The sequence below is a fragment of the Poecilia latipinna genome, unplaced genomic scaffold, assembly GCF_001443285.1.
Source record: "Poecilia latipinna isolate Pla-1442-1.1 unplaced genomic scaffold, P_latipinna-1.0 Scaffold49, whole genome shotgun sequence".
Classification (NCBI taxonomy): Eukaryota; Metazoa; Chordata; class Actinopteri; order Cyprinodontiformes; family Poeciliidae; genus Poecilia; species Poecilia latipinna.
In genome coordinates this window covers 532,593-556,609 of record NW_015112665.1, presented here as the reverse complement: position 1 = coordinate 556,609, position 24,017 = coordinate 532,593, and the positions used below count along the sequence as shown (strand labels likewise).

At 38.6% G+C, this 24,017-nt stretch overlaps 4 protein-coding genes across 7 annotated transcripts in view; 3 read left to right on the top strand and 1 right to left on the bottom strand.

Annotated features, from left to right (window-relative positions):
* Positions 1-1,080: 1,080 nt before the first annotated feature.
* Positions 1,081-3,787, top strand: rpz2 (rapunzel 2). Of its 2 annotated transcripts, none has more exons than XM_015050741.1 (2): positions 1,081-1,189; positions 2,755-3,787. In XM_015050741.1, exon 2 carries the CDS (start codon positions 2,786-2,788, stop codon positions 3,482-3,484), a length of 699 nt encoding a protein of 232 aa, XP_014906227.1. In that variant the 5' UTR covers positions 1,081-1,189; positions 2,755-2,785; the 3' UTR covers positions 3,485-3,787. The 2 variants fall into 2 exon arrangements, with proteins under 2 accessions (XP_014906227.1, XP_014906235.1); XM_015050749.1 differs by having other exon boundaries at positions 1,108-1,202.
* A 1,227-nt stretch (positions 3,788-5,014) lies between these two features.
* krit1 (KRIT1 ankyrin repeat containing) lies at positions 5,015-14,569 on the top strand. Its single transcript, XM_015050730.1, has 17 exons — positions 5,015-5,252; positions 6,750-6,919; positions 6,994-7,147; positions 7,223-7,315; positions 8,154-8,283; positions 8,367-8,610; positions 8,707-8,816; positions 9,506-9,649; positions 10,179-10,335; positions 10,430-10,537; positions 10,782-10,938; positions 11,734-11,885; positions 12,499-12,665; positions 12,775-12,862; positions 12,941-13,147; positions 13,909-14,025; positions 14,235-14,569. The coding sequence occupies exons 2-17, from the start codon at positions 6,818-6,820 to the stop codon at positions 14,322-14,324; spliced, it is 2,220 nt and encodes a 739-aa protein (XP_014906216.1). The 5' UTR covers positions 5,015-5,252; positions 6,750-6,817; the 3' UTR covers positions 14,325-14,569.
* Positions 14,570-15,308: 739 nt separating this feature from the next.
* cyp51 (cytochrome P450, family 51) lies at positions 15,309-19,452 on the top strand. The gene is made up of 10 exons (XM_015050718.1): positions 15,309-15,627; positions 15,721-15,819; positions 16,289-16,465; positions 16,543-16,669; positions 17,221-17,395; positions 17,497-17,616; positions 17,706-17,901; positions 18,021-18,116; positions 18,230-18,389; positions 18,479-19,452. Exons 1-10 carry the CDS (start codon positions 15,466-15,468, stop codon positions 18,655-18,657), a joined length of 1,491 nt encoding a protein of 496 aa, XP_014906204.1. The 5' UTR covers positions 15,309-15,465; the 3' UTR covers positions 18,658-19,452.
* Positions 19,453-20,166: 714 nt separating this feature from the next.
* akap9 (A kinase (PRKA) anchor protein 9) overlaps positions 20,167-24,017 on the bottom strand; it is an 80,256-nt gene continuing 76,405 nt past the window's right edge. For all 3 annotated transcript variants that reach the window (XM_015050691.1, XM_015050699.1, XM_015050707.1), the window contains 6 exons: positions 22,476-22,685; positions 22,156-22,388; positions 21,993-22,075; positions 21,738-21,885; positions 21,211-21,341; positions 20,167-20,704 (listed from right to left, as the gene is read on the bottom strand). In XM_015050691.1, the coding sequence (XP_014906177.1) occupies positions 20,661-20,704; positions 21,211-21,341; positions 21,738-21,885; positions 21,993-22,075; positions 22,156-22,388; positions 22,476-22,685 (849 nt within the window). In that variant the 3' untranslated portion in view covers positions 20,167-20,660. The remainder of the gene's footprint in view (positions 20,705-21,210; positions 21,342-21,737; positions 21,886-21,992; positions 22,076-22,155; positions 22,389-22,475; positions 22,686-24,017) is intronic.

Sequence of the window (24,017 nt, the reverse complement as noted above, 5' to 3'; positions counted from 1 at the left end):
TATATATATATATATATATATATATATATATATATATATATATATTCATATTTAAAGTTAGTTTCTTCTTACAAGCAGAAACACTTATTTAAAAACATGAAATTCACAACTTTTATAAGGTAGTGTAGTCTGCAGTGCTTATGAAAATATAACAATGAGGAAGCACAAACAAAAACAGATGAAGAAGATTTTATTTAAATATAAACTTGTCTTACAGTCTGAGAAAAATGTGTTGGAGTCATCACAGTTTTATGCTTTATTTTTGAGACATTTTAACTTTTAGCCAGGGAACTGTACTTGAATAAACGTAAGTTTAATTTAACATATAAAACTAAGTTTTTTTCAGGTCATCAAGTCAAAGTAATGAAAATCCTTAGCAGATTATATTGCTGTCTGTTCTTCTGGAGCCCTCAGGATTGGGATACACATAATTTTAAATCAACATACTGCAATTAAAACCTTTATCATGACATTAACTTCTTGGTGTATTTGTTATAAATAAATAGAAATAAGAAAAAAATAAAATAAAATAAAAGGTCAAGTATTATTTTAAGCAACCGATTAACTTTTGTGTGGTCATACTTGTTTTTATTTTGTGTATTTTAACTTATTTATGTTTTTTTTTTTGTAGTTATTCATTTTTGCTTCCTTTGTGTTGATTGGAGATGTAGTTAGAAATAAAATAAAATTACAGACTTATTTTACATACATAAAAGCCCATTCATAGAAATATAGTGTTTAGTCTATTCTCATTCTAATGCTTTGTCACAATATTTAAAAACCTGACGCCAATCCCGCAATTAAAAATGAAAAGGAACCATGCACAAATGTATGAGGAGAATTTTAATGAACTCTTAGATCAAAATATAAAAGTATTTGTTACTAAGTATGTTTTGCTTTCATTTCTCTTTACTACGAATTTCCTTCCCAGTTAAGGTATGAGGATGGGAGAAACCATAATTAATAAGATAAGATGAAGGTCAAAAAGACTGTGGTTAGAACTCCAGTGATGCAGATGAAGGAAGTCCTCCTCAGCCAATCAGAACAGGACAGCCCTCAGCCACTTCCTGTTGCTTATGCCCTTATTTGGCAATGAGGGGTTGGCTTTAGCTAACTGGTGTGGAAAATGGTGGAAAGCAGAATCAGACAGCGGCTGTAGACGGACGGGATACAAACAGTTTTATCTCTGGTGAGTAAACACGGTGAGTCTTTCTGGCTTTTTATCTCTGATCTGAAGGATTTTTAGGATCTTTGTGTGATAGCTGGATCCAGCTGGGAACTGATAGGATCATGACCGGTTCAGTCATGTTAAGCAGCTGAAAATCAGGAAATGGGAGCCTGAGAACAAACGCATCCAGAGTTTCACATTAAAAATGGGAAATAAAACAGCTACCCGAGGCTGTTTTAGGATGCTAAACAACTTTTCGTAGAATGTTGCTAACCTGCCCGCATTTTTCTTGTTTCCAGTTCGGCTTGTGTTCGTAGAGATGGAGACACACCTACTGTTGTTTCCGAGTTATTTTTCCAGGAGAACAAGACTGAGCGGGATGATTAATGTCACAACTATGACAGAGATCCAATACAACACGATTTGTGCTGAGGTCCCAATAATTTAGTTTAGTCTGCATAAAATAATACAAGAGACCTTAAAAAAGACTGCCTCTTTCTGGTGAACTATTAGCATGTATGTTAGCAACATTTCCATATGGCTTCATCAGGACGAAGACACTTTAAAGTAGTTTTTTTTTTACATGGAAACTTGCATGCAGTTGTGAGTCTGAAAACAACAACAACATTGATTTAATATATAAATAAAACATGTTTTAAATATTAACATGGGATTCTCGATATATTTGACAATTGTTCTTCCTTTTTAGTGGTTGGAATAAATGTCAGCTAGGCAAAAACCCTTCATCCAACTGAGTGGCAATTATATTACATTATATTTAAAAAAAACAGTGATGGAAAATATTCTCCTTTGATGTTAGTTTTTTAGCGTAAATATTCCAATAAAATTCTTAAATGGAGATGAAAACCGTTTCCAAATGTCTGATGGACTATTTTGTTGGACAATCAAATCAGTTGATTTTTTAAAAATGTTATTTTACTTCTAAACATTACACCTTTGAGTTGATTTTTAAAAAGGTGCTCCTCCTCAGGTAAAGTAAAAACTATGCTCTACAATCAAAACTTCAAAAACTATGGAAATGAAACAAATGGCAGATCATGCATCAATCTTCTTGTCTTCACTGAAGAGAGTCCTGAAGCTGAAAACTTTTAATCTACGCCATAAAGTGCATTTCATGTTTTCTAGTTTACAGCTGGATTTTCTTTTACTGAAAGCAAGCAGGCTAATGCATGACCTGGAGGTACATGAGGCATTAAAAGGGCCCTGCAGCACTTCTAAACTCCTGGTCCTTCAACCAGATATTCAGGATATATTTACTTAATATCATCAATGGGAATTCTTAGAACTGAAACCCATAAAGGAAATAAAAAGGTGGTTTTGAGTTGATGGCAATTGGAGAAAAACTGCACCCACAAACTCTGTGGTGGAACATGTCTGTCAGTGTATGGATAATTTTTTTTAAACTTCTTTCTGCAGTTTTGAAAGACAATCTAGATATTAAAGTTTGAAATATTAACTTTTATCTGCTTGTACAGTAATCATGTTTCTATAAGTTCTTAACTCAGAGTTTGGCACAGGGTCACACGACATGGTGTTTTTTTACATTCAATTTGTTCATCTTCCAGAGTCAATCAGTGTGGAAGTAGACTTGCAGTTATGGCTGATGCTCAACAAATCAAGAAAACTGCAGCCAAAGTCCTGTGCTGCGTGGAGAAGGTGTCCTCCTTCGCCTCCTCCATTGACCCCATCTTTGGCATTGTCTCCTCTCTGGTTGGTGTGGCAAGAAAGGGCCTGGCGGATGATGAGAGCCACGCCTTGGACAAAGACTTCCAGGCTATCCACACCAAACTGGAGAGCATCTCTGAGAAAAACAAACAATGCCTGAGCCAGATCCGCATCGCCGAGGTAAACGAAACATACGGGAAGTATGAGGAGTACATCAAGCACCAGTACACTGCCTTCAACAGCATGGTGGCCCAGGTGAAGAAAGACCCAGACAATGCCCAGAGGTACATGGAGAACTTTGAAAAGATTTACGAGAGAGACAAGTCAGATTTGGGCCTGGATGTGTTTTATCGTGGTGTGATGGGCGTAAAAACGGTGTTTGGAAGAGCTCTGCTGGATGTGTACTTTGATGACTGCAAGGAAAACAAAGTGCCACTCCATGAAACCATGGAGCGCCACTGCTCTCATATCGCGCACCTCTTCCACATGGGCCTCATCGCGCTGATGGGGTACACTGCCGTCACTGAGGATGATGAAGACGAGGTGCGCGAAAAGTGGGCCAAGAGGGTGTCTGAGATCCAGATGAAGATGGAAGACATTCTCCAACGGTGTAAAAGCAACTCGACCTGAACCAAGACCAAGAAAGAAAGGATGTTCTCTGGGTTTGCTGCCAGAGGACATCCTGGCAGCAATCCCAGACTGTAATCTAAGCAGGAAAAATAATTAGTTATGTAATATTTAAAAAGAAATATACACTTGTAGAAAAACCAAAGCCATGTAACATGTCCGCATGGGTGCTGCAGCTGCTTCGGTGTGGTTAGTATCGACTCAGTTTATGACTCTATGCTGCTTTGTGTCGCATCTCAATAAATGCTGAAGTTTTATACAATCTGTTCAACTAAATGAATAAATTATTGTTGAAGTTGTTCCATATTTGTTTCTAGGTTACTTTCTCCAGCATATGATCTGGACGTCAAATACAGGAGACAGAAAATTAACGCAAGCCTGCTTGAGCTGGCGAAAACACTTAATCTGAAAAGAATGTGTTGAGTTCACTCCCTAAAACCACTCTTCCTTTTTAACAAGGCACTCGTAGAACTCAAACGTATCCATCCATATGTTATATAAAAACAACGTTTCCTCAAAAGTGACTCATAATCCATCTATTGAACATGGTTGAGTAAAAACTGGTTTTGGGAGGAACTAAACTGCATGACTCATCTTGTTGGTGTCAATTTATTTTTCTGTCATTGTTGAACGTGATAATGAAAATGGGTGGCATGATGTTTAGCAGTAATAAAAATTGGTGTCGTCATGAGTTATTGTTAGGCTGAACTTTTTTAGCGTCAAACTTTTTATGTGGGCGTGTAAAGGAAACTTACACCACTCTTAGGTATTTGAGGTATAAGCTTGAGTAGAAGCAGTTTCACGGTATTAACACAAATATTTAGAATAAAAATGTATGTTTACCAGTATTTAAACAAAAAAACCAAGCAATATTTTAACACTGTTTCATTGTTACTTTGATGCTGCCTAAGATTATAGTTTAAAATTAAAGAGAAGCAGCAAAGCAAATGAGGTGGATTAGCAGAGGTTGCCAACAACTCATGGTGTCATCCATGAGTTTGTGTCAAATATTGTCTCTACTGTGTGGAAACTGAGATAAGCAAGGTTTCCACTTTAAAAACTAGACTGCAGTTGCTCCTTTCTCCTGCGTTCTATATATATTAATTTACCACATACTCTCATAGATACAGCTAATTTACTTCCTGTTTTGTGTTTTTCCAAGACGTTTGATGGTTGCCTAGTAACTGTGCTAAGCTAAGTTAGCTACAAACTGGTATGAGCTTATTTTAGCTATTTAGGGGGGAAACAACACATATGTCGAACACAATAACAAATGATGATGAGAACAATAATAATAGCCCAAATATGTTTGTAATTTTTAAGTTCTGACACGGTACAATATTTATGTTTAAAATCAATGTTGTGGAAAATTTACTTTTAGCTACTTGGTTTTTTCCTTGTGGTTAGAAAAGGCGTGAAAGTTTGAGTTTTACAGTTTTAAAGGTTTTGCTAGTAATTTGCGGTGGTTTTCGGGTAAAAAAAAAAAGAAGAGCACCATATCCTGTTGCACCTGCGCTACCTCACCACCAGAGGTCGCTGCTGTGTAACAGCTCATTGAAACGTAACGTGATTCCTCTGTTTGTGTCTGCAACCCTGCCCTGCCTGAAAAGGCCTACGACTGCTTCAAGCTCCCCCAAAACTCCGCTCTCTCCGGTTTGTAACCTGGAGTAACTTTCTGGTCTCGACTTGCGTATCAAAGCCGCTGAAAGCCACCGGAGAGCCGAGCGGAAGAGAAGCTCGGTCCGTTTCAGGAGCGGACTCGGCGGATCCGGTAAGTTTCAGCTGATTATGGAGCGGAAAACTGGGGACGGTGAGTGTAGCACCCTCTGCTAAAAAACAAGCTGATGGAGTTGAGTATCTGGACTTTGTTTTTTCCTGGCAAGAAAATATATGTAAATACGCCACATCTGACAGGAGCGTGTGCGTTCAAGATTATAATTTTATAGTTTATGGAAAAAAAACAGTTAAAGTCAACAGTTTGGTTTCCGGGGCGTGACCTTCCTTTGAACTCAAGTCGGTTTGTGAGATGTTGGTTATTTTTATCTCTTGAATATTAATGTATTATTAAATATCTAATAACAAATACAGGAATAGTACACAAGAGGTTTACAATGTAAAGAGGTAGACTTTAAGAAAGTATTACAAAACCTGAAGTAGTTTTTAGGTCGATAAAGCCTCAACGACTGTGTTGTGGTTGATATTGATTACTACATTTGGCTCCATGTGATTGCTTTAAATACGTTTAATACATTAAAGTAAACGACCGATGCAATAACTCAATCTGCCTTTTTGTGTTATTGTTATTTTTCCAAATTTGTGCAAAAATATATATATTAATGAACCCATGATAAATAATGGCTCTTTTCTAGAGGTTTTTCTTTGACCTAAAAAAACCCAATATTCCAGTTAATCTGTTTAATTTTAGTTTTAGTTTTTACCACATATACAATTTATTTCTGTTTTGATTAGTTAAAGCTACAGAAATGGTCACTTCTTTTTTCTAAGTAAGTTGGACAACAACAATCAAGAAACCAAAAAAGTATATCATAAGAATTAAAACAACTTAAAAGTCACATCTAAAGTGGAATTGTTTGAGTATAAATCCTACATAGGAGCTGAGAAATGTTATAAAAACAATTCTTAAGAAAAGGAAATGGAAACAAGATTTTGGGTAGAAATATGATTATATATATTTATGTCTTGATGTGAAGGTACATGGATTGAATTCAGCATTTACTCATGGTAAAGTTAGGAGGAAACAGTTAATTGGATTTATCGTGATTACTCCATTATTGAAATAATCGTCAACTAATTTATCAATCTGATTAATTTTTAACTGGAATATTCAGACTAAAAAAAGTCTATTTGCTGAAAAGAAAAAAACCTATGTAAAATAGTAATTAAGCCAAAACTGGACAAAATTATATACATTTTGCATAGAAACTGTTCAGATTCACAAGAGGAATGCTGTGTTATTATATTTTAGGAAATAAAATGTGTTTGTTTTTTTTTCTTATTTAAAGAAGGAATTCAACTATTTTCTTGAGTTTCTAATATTGTGCTAAAACATTTTTTTTTTAACTCAAAAACATGACTGCCCTAGCGCCCCAAGCACTGGGCTTAGCAAGTTTTCTGGGGGAAACCCTGTTTACATCTATGATTAAAGTTTATATTTTATCTAAAAAATACTAATAGGTTTTGCTAGCTGTTGCATGAGTGACCATTTTCTGCGTTAAACAAACAGCTTTGATGCTTTCTGTTGTTTCAGACATGCCTCTCCACAGTATCTGGCCTCCCTGTTGGACGGTAACCTGCGCCTGAGGAAAATACGGCACAATGGGCAACGAGGACGGCTCAGAGGACGTCTACGTTGCCGTCATTCGTCCAAAGAACCAAGTCAGCCTGACTTCGAAGGAATATAGAGCCAAAGCTTATGAGGTATGCCGAGCTAGAATTAAATATTTCTAGGATTTGTTTAATAATTGAGTCTTTTTTCCCTCTGGCTTGTGAAGATCTTGTTGAAAGAAGTGCCTTTGGAGGGGAAGGAGAAGAAGCGGAAGAAAGTCCTTCTGGTGACAAAGATTAAGCCAGGAGACAAATCTAAATCCATATTGGATTATGTTGACGAAACAATAAAACCAATCTCCAATAACCAAAGCTTCACAGGTGAGGATGAGACTGACTCGCACAAACACGTCGTCTGATACAACCTGAGATCAGCTCAAGAGTTTTGCTTTGCAGGAAAGCGTGTGGTGCACATGAAGAAATTTATCCTTGAAGGTGACAATGAAGGGAAAGAGGCTTCTCTGTTTGTGGTGCCAGTCAGCGTTAAAGGTGAGTTTAAAATGGTTTCACTGTTTTTATTTTTCACATTTTGTCACGTTTTATGTGATAGACCAACACAAAGTCGTGCTTGATTGTGATGTGGAATAAGAATGTTTTTTTTGGGATAGGTTTTTACCAGTTTTGCACAATTAGAGACCTGGTTCTTCTTTGCAAAGTCTCTGTCAGTACAGTGTAGGTTGATCCATCGACTGGGTTTGGGGATTAAATGATAGTCGGATAGCAAAAGGTGCTTAATTTGAGATTTATTTTACCGAATTTGAACCGGGTGAAGCTAAAACTATGCTGTTTGAGGAGATCTGGGTTGAACGTATTGAGAGTCTGTATGCTCCACTATGTTTTAAGTCCAGGGTTTTCCTCAGAAAACTTGCTAAGCCTGGTGCTCAGGGCGCTACGGCAGTCATTCAGCCGCCCACCGTGTTTTTGAGTTAACAAATGGTTAAAGTCGACAGGAAATTGGAAAATATCAATTGATGGTTATGCATTTTTAGAAGACTGGAAGATTAATACCTAAACACCAACTATAAAGTCAATCATTAAAAACAACAACTAATAAATTGTTGTTTTTTAGTTGTTGTCCCCCACCAATGATGAGCCTGGTGGGGGACAAGTAAAGCCTGGTGGCCCGCCAGGCTTATAATACACTGAGGGAAACCCTGAATTCTTATATTAACAATAACATTTAATCTGTATGCTTTCTTTGTCTTCACGTCCATGAAGACCAAATTTGTGGCTGTCAATGTGAATGATTTAGAGAAGAGTTAATACTTGTGGATGTTGCTGTAGTTTTTGCTCTGCTGGCTGTAGATTAATGAGTCTTCCTGCACAGATAACAGCAAACCCATCCACATCTCTGGGAGCCCGAGCTTCTACTGTTTCCAGGACATCATGCGTGTGTGCAGTGAGACCAGCCCTCACTTCTGCTCCGTCACGTCCAGGATGCTCCTGGCTTTAGATAAGTGAGGACACTTCCTTATTACCCTGCTGGCTGAGCTGGGATGAGTAGATCAGGCTTGAGTTTTTCTGTTTTCCACCTCTGCAGATGGTTAGCGGAGCAGCACACTGTCCCTCACGCCATCCCCGCCCTGTTCAGGCCGGCTCCTGTTGAGCGAGTCAAAACCAACGTGAACAACCCAGCCTACAGCAGCGAGGGAAAACTGAGCGACGAGGGTCTGCACATGGGGTACACCGCTCTGGAGATCAAGAGCAAGATGATGTCCCTGGAGAAGGCGGACATGTGCATCCTGAATCCTCTGTTTGGCTCGGACCTGCAGTACACTAACCGGGTCAGAGATCCCGTCACTCAGAAACCTGATACTGTTTTCATCGCAGCTTCTCTTTCTGTTGAACCCATAATGATCTCTCTCTCTCTCTTGTTCCAGGTGGATAAAGTGATCATTAACCCTTACTTTGGTCTCGGAGCACCAGACTACTCCAAGATCCAAATCCCTAAGAGGGACAAATGGCAGCATAACTGCGTGGGAGAAGACAAGTGAGGCTTTGATTCTGACATTAACAACAATAACGTTTACCGTTCAAATTATTAATCGTGATTAATCTATTATTGAAATAGTCGTTGATTAATCGTCAACTGGAGCTTCCAGACTCAAAAAAGGACATTCAAGGCAGTAATTAAGCCAAAATAGCATGAAAAATAGATACATTTTGCATTTAATGTAAGAAAACAGTTTATAAATCTGTTCTACTCAAAACTCCTTACGTGGTGTAGTTATAGTTTCTACCGTTTCAAATTATGTAATAAAAAAATCTTCAACTAAGTGCAATTATTAATCAGTTAATCCAAAAAATAATCAACAGATCAGCTCAAACTGTATAGTTGAAGAAAGGGTTGAGCTTTTCACATGTTGATGTTAGAAGTATTTTCTTTTAGCTGCAAATGCATCATTTGCTACAAATGATCAACAAGATGTTTATTTTCTTATTTAAAAAAGGATTTGAATTGTTTATTTGCATATTTTTATGTATTTTTAGTATTGTATAAATAAGACATAAGTGCTTAAAATAAAATAAAAAACTACAAAATGTGCAGATTTTTGCATCAGATTAATCATTTAATCATCAGGATAATCAATTTCTAAATACATTTTTAGTCGTAGCTGTAATTTACCATCAGATTTACCTTTCCAGTTGAAACCTGAGTAATTGTTTTCATTTTCACAGGGATCACCAGTGGGTGGACGACTTCCCTCTGCACCGCAGCGCTTGTGAAGGAGATACAGAGCTGCTTTCTAAGCTCCTCGACAGCGGCTTCTCGGTCAAGCAGCTGGACAGCGACCACTGGGCCCCCATACACTATGCTTGCTGGTGGGTCAAGCCTCCAGCATCTTATAGCATCTTAACATTGTGCTTTAAGCAGGATGTGCATGGATCAGGGTTAGGGCAGTCAGCCATCCAGCCGGCCGCCATGTTTTTGGGTTAAAAAATTATTAAAGTTGACAGGAAATTTGAAAATATCACCTGGTAGTTTTGTGTTATTGGAAGATTAATATCTGAACACCAACTATAAAGTCTTAAAAAAAGGCAATAATTTAAAAAGAGCTAAAACAATGCTAAGCCTGGTGGGGGCACAAGTGAAGCCTGGTGGCCCGCCAGGCTTTTGCTCTCCGGTGACAAAGATTTGACTGACAGACCGGCCCAACAAGTTATGTCTGCACGCTTACACGCTTAGTTACCCCTCTGTTCCCAACTCAACAACTTTCTAGCTATATTTAGCAACATTTCAGACAAAAAATTGGTATCGGCCAAAATCGGAATCAGCAGGTTTAAAAGATCCGTAATCGGCGATTGGCCAGAAAACTGCACCCCTATTTGACATACATCTGATTTATTTAAGGCACGGTAAAGTGGAGTCAACAAAAATACTGCTGGAGAAAGGCAAATGCAACCCCAACCTGCTGAACGGGCAGCTCAGCTCACCGCTGCACTTTGCAGCCAGAGGAGGCCACGCTGACATAGTGAAGCTCCTCCTGCAGCACCCAGAGATCGACCGGGTAGGAAACACGTCTTTATCCAGAAACTTTGGTTTCTTCCCCTCCTGCATCGTTTTTATCTTAAAGTCGATTCTTGTGACTTTTCTGACTTCAGCACATAGAGGACCAGCAGAAGAGATCGCCACTCCAGGTGTGTGAGGAGAACAAACAGAACGAGTGGGAGGAAACAATAAAACTTCTGCAGCAAGCTAACAGCAAACCAGTGAGTTTTTTCTTTTTAGGAATATATCAGTTTAAGAGGTACAAATACTACAGAATAATTTACATACTTTTTGAACTTTTGAAGTTTGAGGGGTATTATATACGTTTTCAAGCCAGTCTAAAATCTATATTGTTGAAAAAGTTAAGAAATTTTGCAGTTTTAGCCACTAGGTGGTGTTGTTTCCTCAAACACCGTCCTGCTCTCAAGCTAACCCTCAAGTTTTACTGCTTGTTTGTGTTTTCAGTATGAAAAGGTGCGAATATACCGCATGGACGGCTCCTATCGCTCTGTGGAGCTGAAACACGGCAACAACACAACTGTGCAGCAGATAATGGAGGGCATGCGGCTTTCCCAGGAGACCCAGCAGTACTTCACCATTTGGATCTGCTCAGAAAACCTCCGTGAGTCACATCCTTCATCTTTTAATAGCTCAGTCATTGTGAAATATGCACAGCTTTCTCTTGGATGTATTGAAATGTATACTAAAAATGCAATCCTTTGCTTGTTTAGATTATTTTTAATACTGGTGGGGCTAAAAGTTTTAACTGAGTTAATTACGGGGGGTTTGTAATTAATCTCATTTTAATCGAAAACTGCTAAATTATTGAATAAATAGGCACACGAGCCTATTTATTCAATAAATAAAATATATTTATTGTTTTTAATCTCCATCAGACTGGTGCAAAGTGATTTTATACCCATTCAAATTTCAGTTGTTTCTGATCATTAACGTACAACTTATGTGAAAAAGTAATTTTTTAGGAATTTGGACGCTAACATTAGCGTTGGACATGTCCGTACTGCTAGCATTGAGCTGCTATTTGTAGCTTGAATAACTTTAGTGATGACCAACTCTTTATTTGCTCAACTTGCACCAAACAATATTAGTTTATAGCATCCTATATTAGATTGTTTTTGACACAAAAATTAACTCCTTGTGGACCAAGAAACGTGGGTTTGTCGTCCATTGTGGTTGTTTGTACTTGTGCGTCAGATTTATGGGTCTTCCAGAAACACAATACAAAGGTTCCGGCTTGGGACTTTTTGTTTAGAATAAAAGAAAATGCAATCAATTGGGTTTCATTTTTAACGTCTTAAAATTGGTGTATTTATTTATTCGGAATCAACCTGTTGAAGTCCTTTTAAGTGTTGTCAGGAACAGATAGCAGAGCGATTGGTGTGTGTTTGTGTGTCAGACCTGCAGCTGAAGCCGTACCACAAGCCTCTGCAGCATCTGCGGATCTGGACGGAGATTGTGACGGATCTGACGGTTCTGGATCCTCAGAGGGAAAGTCCGCAACTCTTCCTTCGCAGAGACGTACGACTGCCTCTTGAAGTAGAGAAGAAGGTACGACAGAGTTTGAATGAAACTTTTGGTTTTACTTTGCTAGAGTCAGAAGCTGCGTCTCCATTGACCATAAAACTCTGAAAATTGGAATTTTGAAAAACAAATTTGCTTACTGGATATATGACAATAAAAAAAACTCAAACTAGGATGATGTGTGTGGAAATTTTCAATCTTTCAAACTCAGAACTTTTTTAAAAAATTTTTTAAAATAAAATTTCAGAGATTGTCAAAATTTCTGAGTTTTTGTTGGTGGAAATGGACTCCTTTTTTAGAAATCTAATATAACCCTTCAGTGCTGTTGTAGGTTTTCCAGCTGTAAATTGGTGTTTTTCACAGAGCTGCAAAAATACTCCGGTTTGTAAATGCCATGCATCTCCTCTGATGACTGAATATGAGTATACGTCATTTAAATATTTACATCCGTCGCTGCTCTTTAATGACTGCACGAACAAGTTCATTCACGTGTGATTTTAATTTAATTTCCTATGTAATGGAAACGCTGCAATTGCAAAATTTGTTCTTTTTTGACATTAGCAGAATATTGAAAACATTCTGTGCACATTTGTAGCTGTTTGTCTGTAAATGTCTCTTACCTGCCACTGTTTTGAATCAGGTGGAAGATCCGCTGGCCATCCTCATCCTGTTTGACGAGGCCCGTCACTGCCTGCTGAAGGGCTACTTTCCCGCCCCGGACAGTAAACTGATAACTCTGGCCAGCCTCCTTCTGCAGATCATCTATGGCAACTATGAAAGCAAGAAGCACAAGCAAGGCTTCCTCAAGTAGGACTGATTTCACTTCTTATAGCAATATGATTATCCAGTGTTTTTCTGGTATTTAAAGTTCAGTTACTGAAGCCGGGTCTCTAATTTGATTGTTTTACTTGGACAGTGAGGAAAACCTGAAGTCAATCGTACCGATATTGAAGGTGAAAAGCAAAGCGTACCACTGGACCAACAGGATTCTGCATGAATACAAAGTACACTTTTCTTTCTTATTATTTCGCGTCAGTCGCAAAATCCTCCCTGAAGCTGAACCCTCCATCGTTCTCCACCAGGCTCTGAGCACCAGCGAGGGAGTGAGCAAAGAGATGCACCACCTGCAGAGACTCTTCCTCCAGAACTGCTGGGACATCCCAACCTACGGAGCAGCTTTCTTCACCGGCCAGGTCTACACCAAGGCCAGCGCGAGCAACCACAAGGTCATCCGAGTGTACGTCGGGGTCAACACGAAGGGCCTGCACCTCATGAACATGGAGACCAAGGTATCTTCATCACATTATAGAGGACTGTTGTCAATTATAACTCAACATGGAGACAACACATTAAATACATAAAAAAACGATAGAAATACTCGATAATTCTGGAAATCTATTAAGTTATAAGGCTTTACATCTAATTTACTCTTATATATTTATATTTCCGTATGTATAAACGTGGAAGTGTGGGATTCCAGATATAAAACGAAAACAAACAGTACAGTTCCTTTTATTGTAGTATATTTTGTTATTAATAAGGCTGGTTGCTATGAACATATAAATTCACAGTTTAGTAGATCATAAGGTTTTATGATTTGATTCATTACAAAATAATGCAAATAATATTTAGAGTAAAGGTGGGTTTACTGCCAGCTGTGGTGCAAAAAATATTCACATTATATGAATCCAAATATGATTTGCAACATGGATTCAAATTTAAAAAACAAGCTAAAAAAAAGAGGTATTTTTCTAAAGCAAACATGGGCCATAGAGTTACAAGTGTAAATAACTTTAACTTGTTAGTATATTTGATTTATTTTGTTTTGGATTTCGTAATTTCCATAAGAAGAATATGTATATATATTTTAATACATTGCAGTGATTATGAGGAGTAATTTAGTTCAATTTGATGTGTAGGACAGGCATAAATATAAGCTTTGTGTTTCTGATTTTACATTTCAGTCAAGCTGCTTAAGCTGTTGTAGTTTATTTGGTGGCTGACTAAAAAAATCAATCAATCAATAATTTCTTCTTTCTTTCTGTGGCAGGTCCTTCTCATCAGCTTGGAGTATGGCACGTTCATGTGGCAGCTCGGACATGCTGACCAGTACTTCCAGATCCACAGCGGGGACAACAAAATGAACTTCATTGTGCACACAAAACAGGTAACGGCTCCGGAGCGTCAATAGATCCAACTGGGTTCAGGTTTGATGTCCTCAGACTTTATCTTTATTCAAATTTACTTTGGATGTGCAATTTTTAAAGTTCTCCGCTCAGAGAACAGATAAAACTTTAGCCTGAAATGCCAGTCGAAGTGAAGGGTGAATAGTTTTATCTTTAAAGTGATTTCCTTTTGCTTCTTGTGTTTTTCTAGGCGGGCCTAATTGTGAAGCTTTTAATGAAACTTAGTGGACACATGACTCACATCGATAAAGGCCCTACGGATAAATACGCCTACGGCTGAGGACATTTCCACAAACCAGATCTGTCAAAGACCTGAAAGCACATCCTTCCTACTGACCATCATCATCTGACTACAATAGTTCTGGATAAAGAGTTAGACTCTCCACAACAGCCTTAATTTGTACAACAGTCAGAGTTATATGTGTCCTGACATGCCTTTGTGTATTATGAGTCCAGCTTTTGGATCTATGTAAATATGGTTTATTATTTAATGTTTGTTTTAATAAACAGATTTATGAAAATTTGTCTGTAATCTGTGTTTAACGACTCAAAGTCAATAGAAAACTCTAAATAATATAAAAAACACCACCGACCCCCTTGGTAAATTTTGTATAGATCTGCCACTGGGAGTAAATAAGTGTGACCAAATTTACTGGTCGCATAAATAAACTAACAAGAAAATCCCACTATGCACAGAGCGGGACATGTTATGCGTTTTTATTTCTTAGATAATGTTACATTTTTAATAGACTTTAACTAGTTTGTTAGCTAAATACATCTATAAACTTGCCAACTGTGGATATGATTGAAACTGGTTGTTTAAATAGTTTCGTGATTAAAAAATGCCTTTCTTTTTTTTTTTTTTTTGCAAATGTTTCTTTTAAATACCCATATAATCACGTACGCAGAAGAAGGCAGATTACTCATTAACTTAACCGGTCACGATTTCATTAAACAATTTTTGAAGACTTGTTTCAGGAATATCTGGCTGGTTCTGTGGTTCGGCAGAATTAGCCCGAACTATTCACCACACTATTTACCGAACTAAAAGCGACATTGACGTGTTTTCTATCAGCCGAAGACACTTTTATCAAAGAAAATTTTACAAAAAAAATCAATCAACTCGATCGAACGGACGCTACCATGACATCATATAGCAAGACATCGCTTCAGGTACCAACAACCAATCACAATCGCAGCTGCTTGACTGACACGTGTCCAGTAGCCAATCAAAATCCGTAAACGGTCAGGCGGGGGCGGAACTGGAAGTGACAGGTAGCAACGGTCCATACTGCGAAGACCATCAGACCAGCTGAACGGAGATAAGACTCCGCAGTTGGACACCTCTCTGGTTCTTTCTGCTTCAGCTGCCGGAGTGAGAAGGAAACTTTTCTGCGTTGTGGTTGTTGAGGGTCTGAAAAATGTCGACGCAGTTTTACCAGATGAGCACCAAGTTGCTCGGGGACACTATGGGTAAAATGAACGAGAACTTGACCTCCCTGGTTCTGGCTGCTTCTCTTTTTACCCTGACTTTGGGTTATGTCTCCAAAAGGCTGCTCAAGGAGTCTGAAGACAAAGACGCGGTAATTTACAGTTTTGTTAAATATTGACTGTTTAAACTGTAAAATAAAAAATCCAGGTCTATATTAACTATTGTTTTTGTTTTGTTGTTACAGAAATATCCGCCCTACATTCCCTCCAGCATCCCATTCCTCGGGCATGCCATTGCTTTTGGTAAAAGTCCAATTGAATTTCTGGAAAATGCTTATGAAAAAGTAAGTAATGATCCTAGATTGTCTTCTGCACATCCAAACTAAAGTCAGAAAAGTGTAAACTTTGATGCAATACAGAGTCAAATATTTAATTTGTGTTAAAACTTCAAACTTAAATGCTTTTGTTGAGATTTTATGTGATGTATAAACCTAAAGCAACAGACATTAAATAATGTAGTAGCTCATGTTTCCTCATGATGTGCTGTGTTAGTTTTCAGTTGGACATGATTGCTTATTTAGGAGACTTTTGAAATCGGTTTAATATAAATTTTAAGGCAGAACATTGTTTTCTGCCAAAGGCATAAATAATATAGTTGTTACTAGCAAACCTGCTTTTATGGTACTTTGAACCAACCAAAAGCCCGAGTTTCAGCCAGGACATTATAATAAACCAACCAGTTTTCTATTGGAATATTTCCAAAGTAAATATGAATTTTCATTTATTTACCAAGTTTTGTTTCACCCCCTCCAGTATGGTCCCGTGTTCAGCTTCACCATGGTGGGGAAAACTTTCACTTACTTGCTGGGCAGCGACGCGGCCACGCTTATGTTCAACAGCAAGAACGAAGACCTGAACGCAGAAGACGTCTACTCCAAACTGACGACCCCAGTGTTCGGGAAAGGAGTAGCCTACGACGTCCCAAACCCTGTGAGATCACGTCAAGCGATTTAGAGGTCAACATGCAATTGGAGTTCAGATTTAACCACTCTTTTATTCTGTTACAGATTTTTCTGGAGCAGAAAAAGATGCTGAAAACTGGACTGAACATCGCTCATTTTAAAGAGCATGTAAAGTTAATCGAGTCAGAAACCGTTGAGTATTTCAGGAGATGGGGAGACAGTGGAGAGAGAAGTAAGCTGCTTTGCTGTTTTAAGTTTTATTATACATCTGTGCATTGGGTGCAAACCTGAAGGTAGAGCTAATAAAGATATAATCTGACATTTTAATAAGGTACATATGCTCTATACTGAAATGACATGCCACAAAATGGAGTCGAGTAAAGAAACTATTGTGTCATCTGCATAATGACAAACCTTATCTGTGACAAAAAACAGAATTAAAAGCAAACCTAGGGAAACTCTTTTGAAATTCTCCATAAACTGCCTCAAAACAGCTAAATTATTTTATTAAACATTTTGGTTTTTGCTTTACCGATTTTTATTTTGTCACTATACCTGCTTACATCATGGTGTAATAGGCACCTGTAATTCTTAAAAGCAAACCAATAAAATTGCCGTTTGAGTTAGTGTACCAAAATCCACAAGCCGTATTCTAGGAGTTCGATAATTCAAGCCTAAATTTGATAGATAAGCCCGAGTCTGAATTTTGAGATATAAAATTTATAGGAACGTTGCAGAAAATAAACAAAACGTAACAGGTTTTAACCCTTTGAACTCTTTCAGATCTGTTTGAGGCGTTGTCGGAGCTGATCATCCTGACCGCCAGCAGCTGCCTCCATGGGAAGGAAATCCGCAGCATGCTGAATGAACAAGTGGCTCAGCTCTACACCGACTTGGACGGGGGGTTCAGCCACGCCGCTTGGCTTCTGCCCACCTGGGTTCCTCTCCCAAGCTTCAGGTAATAAGGGTCAGCTGCACGTTTAGTGTTTAATCTGCCACTGAGGTATTTGTCTAAAATGCCCAAGAGACATCTTGCTTGATAATGACTTTTGGTTTTAGGAAACGAGACAGAGCTCACAGAGAGATCAAGAACATCTTCTTCAAGGTGATTGAAAAGCGGAGGAAATCTGGAGAGACAGCCGACGACATCCTGCAGACTCTCATCGATGCTACTTACAAGTAAGACACCGTCATACCTATTTTAAGATTTTAGTTTATCTTAAAATACCAAAACAGAACATTTGGACTAAACTAACTTCACATTGCAGAGATGGTCGGCCACTGACCGATGACGAAATTGCTGGGATGCTGATTGGTCTCCTCCTGGCGGGTCAGCACACATCGTCTACCACCAGCGCCTGGTTGGGGTTCTTCTTGGCCCAGGACAAAGCTCTTCAGGATCGCTGCTACGCCGAGCAGAAGGCTGTGTGTGGAGAAGATCTGCCGCCGCTAGACTTTGATCAGGTCAGAGCCAATAAGTAACGATTTGGTTTTATTAACGACATCCAGATCTGATTACTGTAAGACCTGCCAGAAATAACTTGGATTGGACCAGTCTCCAATGTTACTCTGATGTTTTTCAGCTGAAGGATCTGAACTTGTTGGAACGCTGCCTGAAGGAGACCCTGAGGCTCCGCCCACCTATAATGACCATGATGAGGATGGCTCGCACACCTCAGGTGAATTCAGTATTTATACGTCATCTATATTTCTAGCTCTACATGCTTTCATTACTTCCACACCCAGTTTAAGGAACATTAAAGCCAAAACAAGTGCCTACATATCTGTTTAGACTGCCGCAGGATACACCATCCCCGTCGGCCACCAGGTCTGCGTCTCCCCGACCGTCAACCACCGTCTGCGCGACGCCTGGATGGAGAGGATGGAGTTCCGCCCGGAGCGGTACCTCAACGACACTGCTGACAAGTTTGCCTACATCCCGTTTGGTGCCGGTAAGAGGAACTACAGTAATGACTTTTAAACCACCACTCCTCCGACCAGTCTGTGTAACAATTAATCTACCATCCTCTACCACCTTCAGGTCGCCACCGCTGCATTGGGGAGAACTTCGCCTACGTCCAGATCAAGACCATCTGGTCCACGTTGCTGCGCTTGTACGAGTTTGAGCTGGTGGACGGATATTTCCCCACAATCAATTACACGACGATGATTCACACCCCGCATAACCCCATCATCAGATACAAGAGGAGGAAGCAGTGAGAGACGAAGGGTAGATGAGAGAATCAAAGACTTTCATGAACTTCTTGGTTTAGTTTTAATTGAAGCTCTGACATCTGGGGACTGGAAGGAAATGCAAATTTATGCTCCCAGTGTCAGCCCTGCAGTAAGTCTGAAGACTGGTCAGAATGTCAGCATCATTTTAGATGCTTCCTGTCTAAGACACACAAAGCTAATGTGAGTTTTCACAGGTGGAAATCAGATGGGAAGACAAGTCCATTGACTTTTATTAAGAGTTTGAAAATAAATCGTCTTCCTTAACAGCTTCTCTGCAATCTCTTTAGTTTATGAAATCTGAAATGCATTTCTAAAGGAGGAAAAGCTCATGTGTGCACAAGGAGAACATGATTCTAGTTGACATTTTAACTCGCGTTACCACTGTGTAAAGTGATCATCCTCATCATAAGATGGTCATAGAAAAACGGTGTCTTAAGTCAGAGGCTTCTTCAAATGCTCTGTAATACAGACTGCTACAGAAGATCCTTTCTATCCACAGCCGTCCCCCATTCCTTCAACTCACGCTGCTTGGTGGTGGGATAAAACTGGGTAATTTGTCTCATTTCAAGTTATTTCTGACTTTACTTTTCTTTTTTCCCTTGAGACAAAATAACCTAGCTTTGCCATTTGAGTGATTAAAATACACATGTATATACTGAATAATATGCCGATTTGTCTGCCATTTTGGAAGAGTAACAATAAGAATAGTTTCTTTGTCAAGTTGTGTGTAACGGGAAGTCATTACCAACTAAATGTTTGAATAAAACGTTTTGATAAAAATGTCCTAAATGAGATTTATCCATAAACATTCTCTATATAAAGGTTGAAATAGGACAGCGTTAGCTCATGTTACTAGTGTTTACTCGAAAATTATTAGTGATTTGGATATTTTACAGAAGACAGCTTTCTGCAGGTTTCCCAAACAAATTTAAGACTTTTAAAGGGTAATAAGACCTATATCTCCACAGAAGTGTATAAAGTTCGACTGCTAACTGGTGATAGATTTACACTTACCATAGACGTTAAAAATGTTAGCTAGCTAGTTTATATTAGCAGCTAGCTAACCGTAGCCTCGTCTATCTCGATTAATGAAGATGTCTGGGTGCGACTCAAACGTTTGCCTGACGAAAAGTCCCGCGAAAGACAAAAAAAAAAAAAAAAAAAATTACATTAAATAGTTATGTCAAGAAAAAAACTTAGAGCCGCTGCTCCTCCACATCAGGAGGAGCCAGTTGAGGTGGTTCGGGGCTGATGCGTCCAAGAAAGAAGGGACAAAGTATTATTTTACTTACTTAAGTAAGTAAAATAATACTTAATTTATTACTCTCAGACAGGGGCGGATAAGACCTTCCTCCTGGCTCTGATTGGTTGTTTTTGACTGGAAATGAACTTTATCCCTGGAAATGTTTTAAAATTTCTTTAGCACAGATATAAGTACCATTTTCAGGACATTTTTTTTTTAATTGACAGCTGAAACAAAACAATGGAAACGCCTTTGAAATAATGTAGTCCTCTTTATTTTTCAGTTTTTGACAAAATACCCCAAAAATTCAAAGCTCCTACGCTTTACAAAAATACGTTCTCTACAAATGTCTCCCTTTAGTCTGCCCGGTCTAAACAAAACACAGTGTAGTGAAGAACATCCAGTAGCAGCCTCCTTAACAGTAAACCCAAACATTCTCAACGCAACGCTCCACCCACGCAACAACAAACATATAAATTAACCACAAAACGTCTTTAAATTAGCATGAGACAAATATACATGATTGAAGATCATCCACAACAAAGAGGCAGATTAAATTACAAACATCGCTGTGTTTCAAGTGCCGCCGACACGAAGCCTGGATACAACAAGTCGTACGCTAATATAAAAATGTGTTTTGGTCCACGTGGAGAGACAGTTCACAGCAGGATGATAGAAAACAGCAGAGCGCTCCGCACGAGAAAAGGCAACTGAGTTTCTTCAAGCCAAAGTAGTCGGTCAGCGTCTATCTTCTCAAGCCAAAGTGCAACTGGGCGTATGAAGAAGCACCTGAGGGAGTAAAAGGACAACCAGTGTTACAAAACTCACCTGGTCAGAAGTTTAAATACAAAGTACCCAGAAACTGTACTCAAGTAAGAATAGAAATACTCCCAACATATTTTTACTCAAGTAAAAAGTAGCTGTTCAAAAAATTACTTAAGGGTAAAAAAGTATTTGGTACTCAAGTACTGAGTAGCTGATTAAATTACCAATCAGTTAATATTTAAAAATTACATCATCAGACGGATTACATCATCAAAATATAAAGCTGAATTTACTCTCATGAAACACTTTTTAATAGATGGTAAATTGCGAAAATAACTTGCTACATATGGAAAGTTCCAGCTGTTATGGATAAATTTTCAAATACATTTACTCACAGGACATTTAAAGAACTTCATACAACTAAAATAAGCAGAAATATCCATGCAGAGATGTGAAACTTAAAGGGTTGACATCCAAACCAACTTGTCTCTTCATGAGTTCAGATGTTTGTTTCGTTCAGTGCCGGTTACCTGATGTCACGCTGCCCAGCCTCCTCTGCAGAGCCTCCAGCCTGGAGATGTAGTCGGTCAGCGCGCGGTCCGGGTCGTAGCTCTGAAGGTGAGAGCAGGTCAGAGCGCCGTGGTCCCCCACCGTGTGGAACCTGCACAATCACCAAAAAAAATACACACAACTTACATCATCAACTTGTATTTGAATGTTAATGTGTTAAAGGGTTAAAAATATATAACTTTGAGGTTTAACAAATGTTTATTAATCTTTAAAACTTCACACAAAGAAGGGAATCATTCTGAATCAGAATGGAAATTATAATTTTTTTTATAAGATTTGAAAATGGCTTTGAGTTCAGGGTAGGACGTAGTTACAAAGTTGTTTTTTGTTATTTTAAATGCAAATGTAGGTATTTTTTTGTAAAGTTGTGGCTTAATTACTGCTCTGATGGTCTTTTTTTGTTCTGTATGCTCCAGTTAACATTTAATCTGCTACTAAATTAGTTGACGATTATTTGAATAATTGATTAAATTAAGTATTATCCAACCTGTGGTGTGAGGAAGAGACGCCTGACCGTGGAGATTCCCGTCCACTCCTTCCTCTGCTGCTGGACACTCCTCCTCCTCCTGCTCCTCTGTCTCTGTACATGTCCACACTACCTGGGTGAAGAAATGGTGAGTCTCTCACCTCTGAACCTGAAAAAGATAAAAATAAAAAATAAAAAAAAAAGCATAAGAATTTATCCTAAAATTACTTCAGGAAAAGCAAAAACAGCATGATTTTACTGGTTTGTTTCTCTGACCTGTTCCGTTTTTGCTGATGCTGCAGGAAACCGTGGAGCTCATCCCCGTCGCCTTGTGCCATCGCTTCACAAGGAAACGCATTCTACGCAAGAAAAACATTTAGTCAACCACTCAATTCCTTTAAAAGTCCACAATCGTGAGCCTCCACAGCAAGCGGCCCACCTGGAGAGGGCGATGGACACTCTGACGGCTGAGCGGAAGCGGCTCAACCCCCGGCGGCGCTGGCTGAACGACTCCAGGCTGGAGAGGGAAGGCCGGCCGCCCATCTTGGACAGGAGCGACAGAGTGGCTTCCTCACACTCCTGGAAGCCGCCAAGCAGCAGCAGCAGATACTTCTTCTGGTAGATCAGCGCTTTCCTGAAGCTTTCTGACCTCAGGTACTTCCCATACATCCTCTGAAGGACCGACAGAGGAGAAGAAGAGCTGATTAGCTGCCTGTGGTGAACACCTGATCGTACAGGTAACGTGTGTCTCAGCCTTACTTTTCTTACCTTCAGCGCAGAATTGTCGGCGCCAGGCCCGGTTATCTCTCGCAGCGCGTCGGACCTAATTTCTCCCCTGAGACGAGCCACCTGGGACTGAGACAGGTGCAAAGCTTTTTCCAGACGCAGCTTCTCCCGAGTCCAAGCTTCCCGTTCCTGAGAAAGGAGCATCGCTCCCGAGTCTGCCTTTGACACGCCTCTCCTGCTGGGCTGCAGAGGAGAAAGGATAGAGAACTATTATACCTCTAGTACAGCACCAAGTTACTCTATACAAGAGGAAGATACAGAAAAAAGGTTTAGGATAAATATAAATTAAATTTATTTCATATAAAATGTAACAAAAAATTTTTTTTATGTTGCATAAATGTTTGCGTCATTATATTTAAGGAAATTACAGTCTATACTAGGGCTGCCACTTATTAGAAATACATTAAAATCTTTATGGAAATATCAACATCTCCTGGCAGGAGAGATTTTCCTAGACAAAAATGGACTAAAAACAGTATTTAATGTTGAGGAATTGTATTCGTTAAGGCATCAACTAAAGATTATTATTCGCAATTTTTGAATTTATCAATTAATAAACGATTAATCAGATGTAAACATTTTTTTACAATAGTAGAAATGCATTAAAATGTAAATAAAAAATCTTTTCTTTTTAATAAAGAAAGTAAACATGCAATAATAGTTTTCCTTTCATGTATGCTTGATCATTTGCATTAAAGGATGCACTGGCATCTGTATAAAAATAATTGATATTAATTTCTGCATGAAAATGTAGAGTTAATCTGTTGGTTATTTTTCTGATAAAAATGATAACAGGAATTTTTAAACAGAATTTGAGCCAGGTGAAGATAAAACGTTTTTAGGTGGTAATGGCCACATGCACCACTAGGGGGCTTTTGAGCTCTCCTCTCAAAGAAACGACTGAAAATCACTCGTGATTCATCCCCCCTATTTTCATGTAATAATGATCAAAACATCCTATATTTGTAGTTGGCACATTGTTAAGACGTTTTAGAGGCAAACGCTTGTTGTTTTTGTGAACTTCAGAAGCGTTTTATTTTAGTTTTATGATTATTTAGACATCATAATTCTGTGCATGAGTTGTGTACTAGACTATATGATGGCCGCTAAGCTAACGACAGAAGCTAAACATGTCAATTGTCATGTTTGTGAAAACGCAGATATTTAAATATATCTTCTTATTTTGTTAGCTCTTATAGGTAATCCTTCATCGTTTTGTGAATTTTAGAAGCATTTTATTGTTGTTTTAAGAGTAGTTAAACTACGTTTCTGGTTTGTGTACGTCAGTTGTGTACTAGATAACGGCCATTAAGCTAACGGCAGAAGCTGTAAACATGTTTATTGTTTTAGTGAAAACACAGATATTTAACCATATCTTCTTATTTTGGTTTATTAATTAGCTCATATGGGTAATCCTTCATTTTTTTGTGAATTTTAGAATAATTTTATTCTAGTTTTAAGAGACAGCATTTCTGTGCATCAGTTGTGTACAAGCCAACAGCAGCAGCTAGAAAC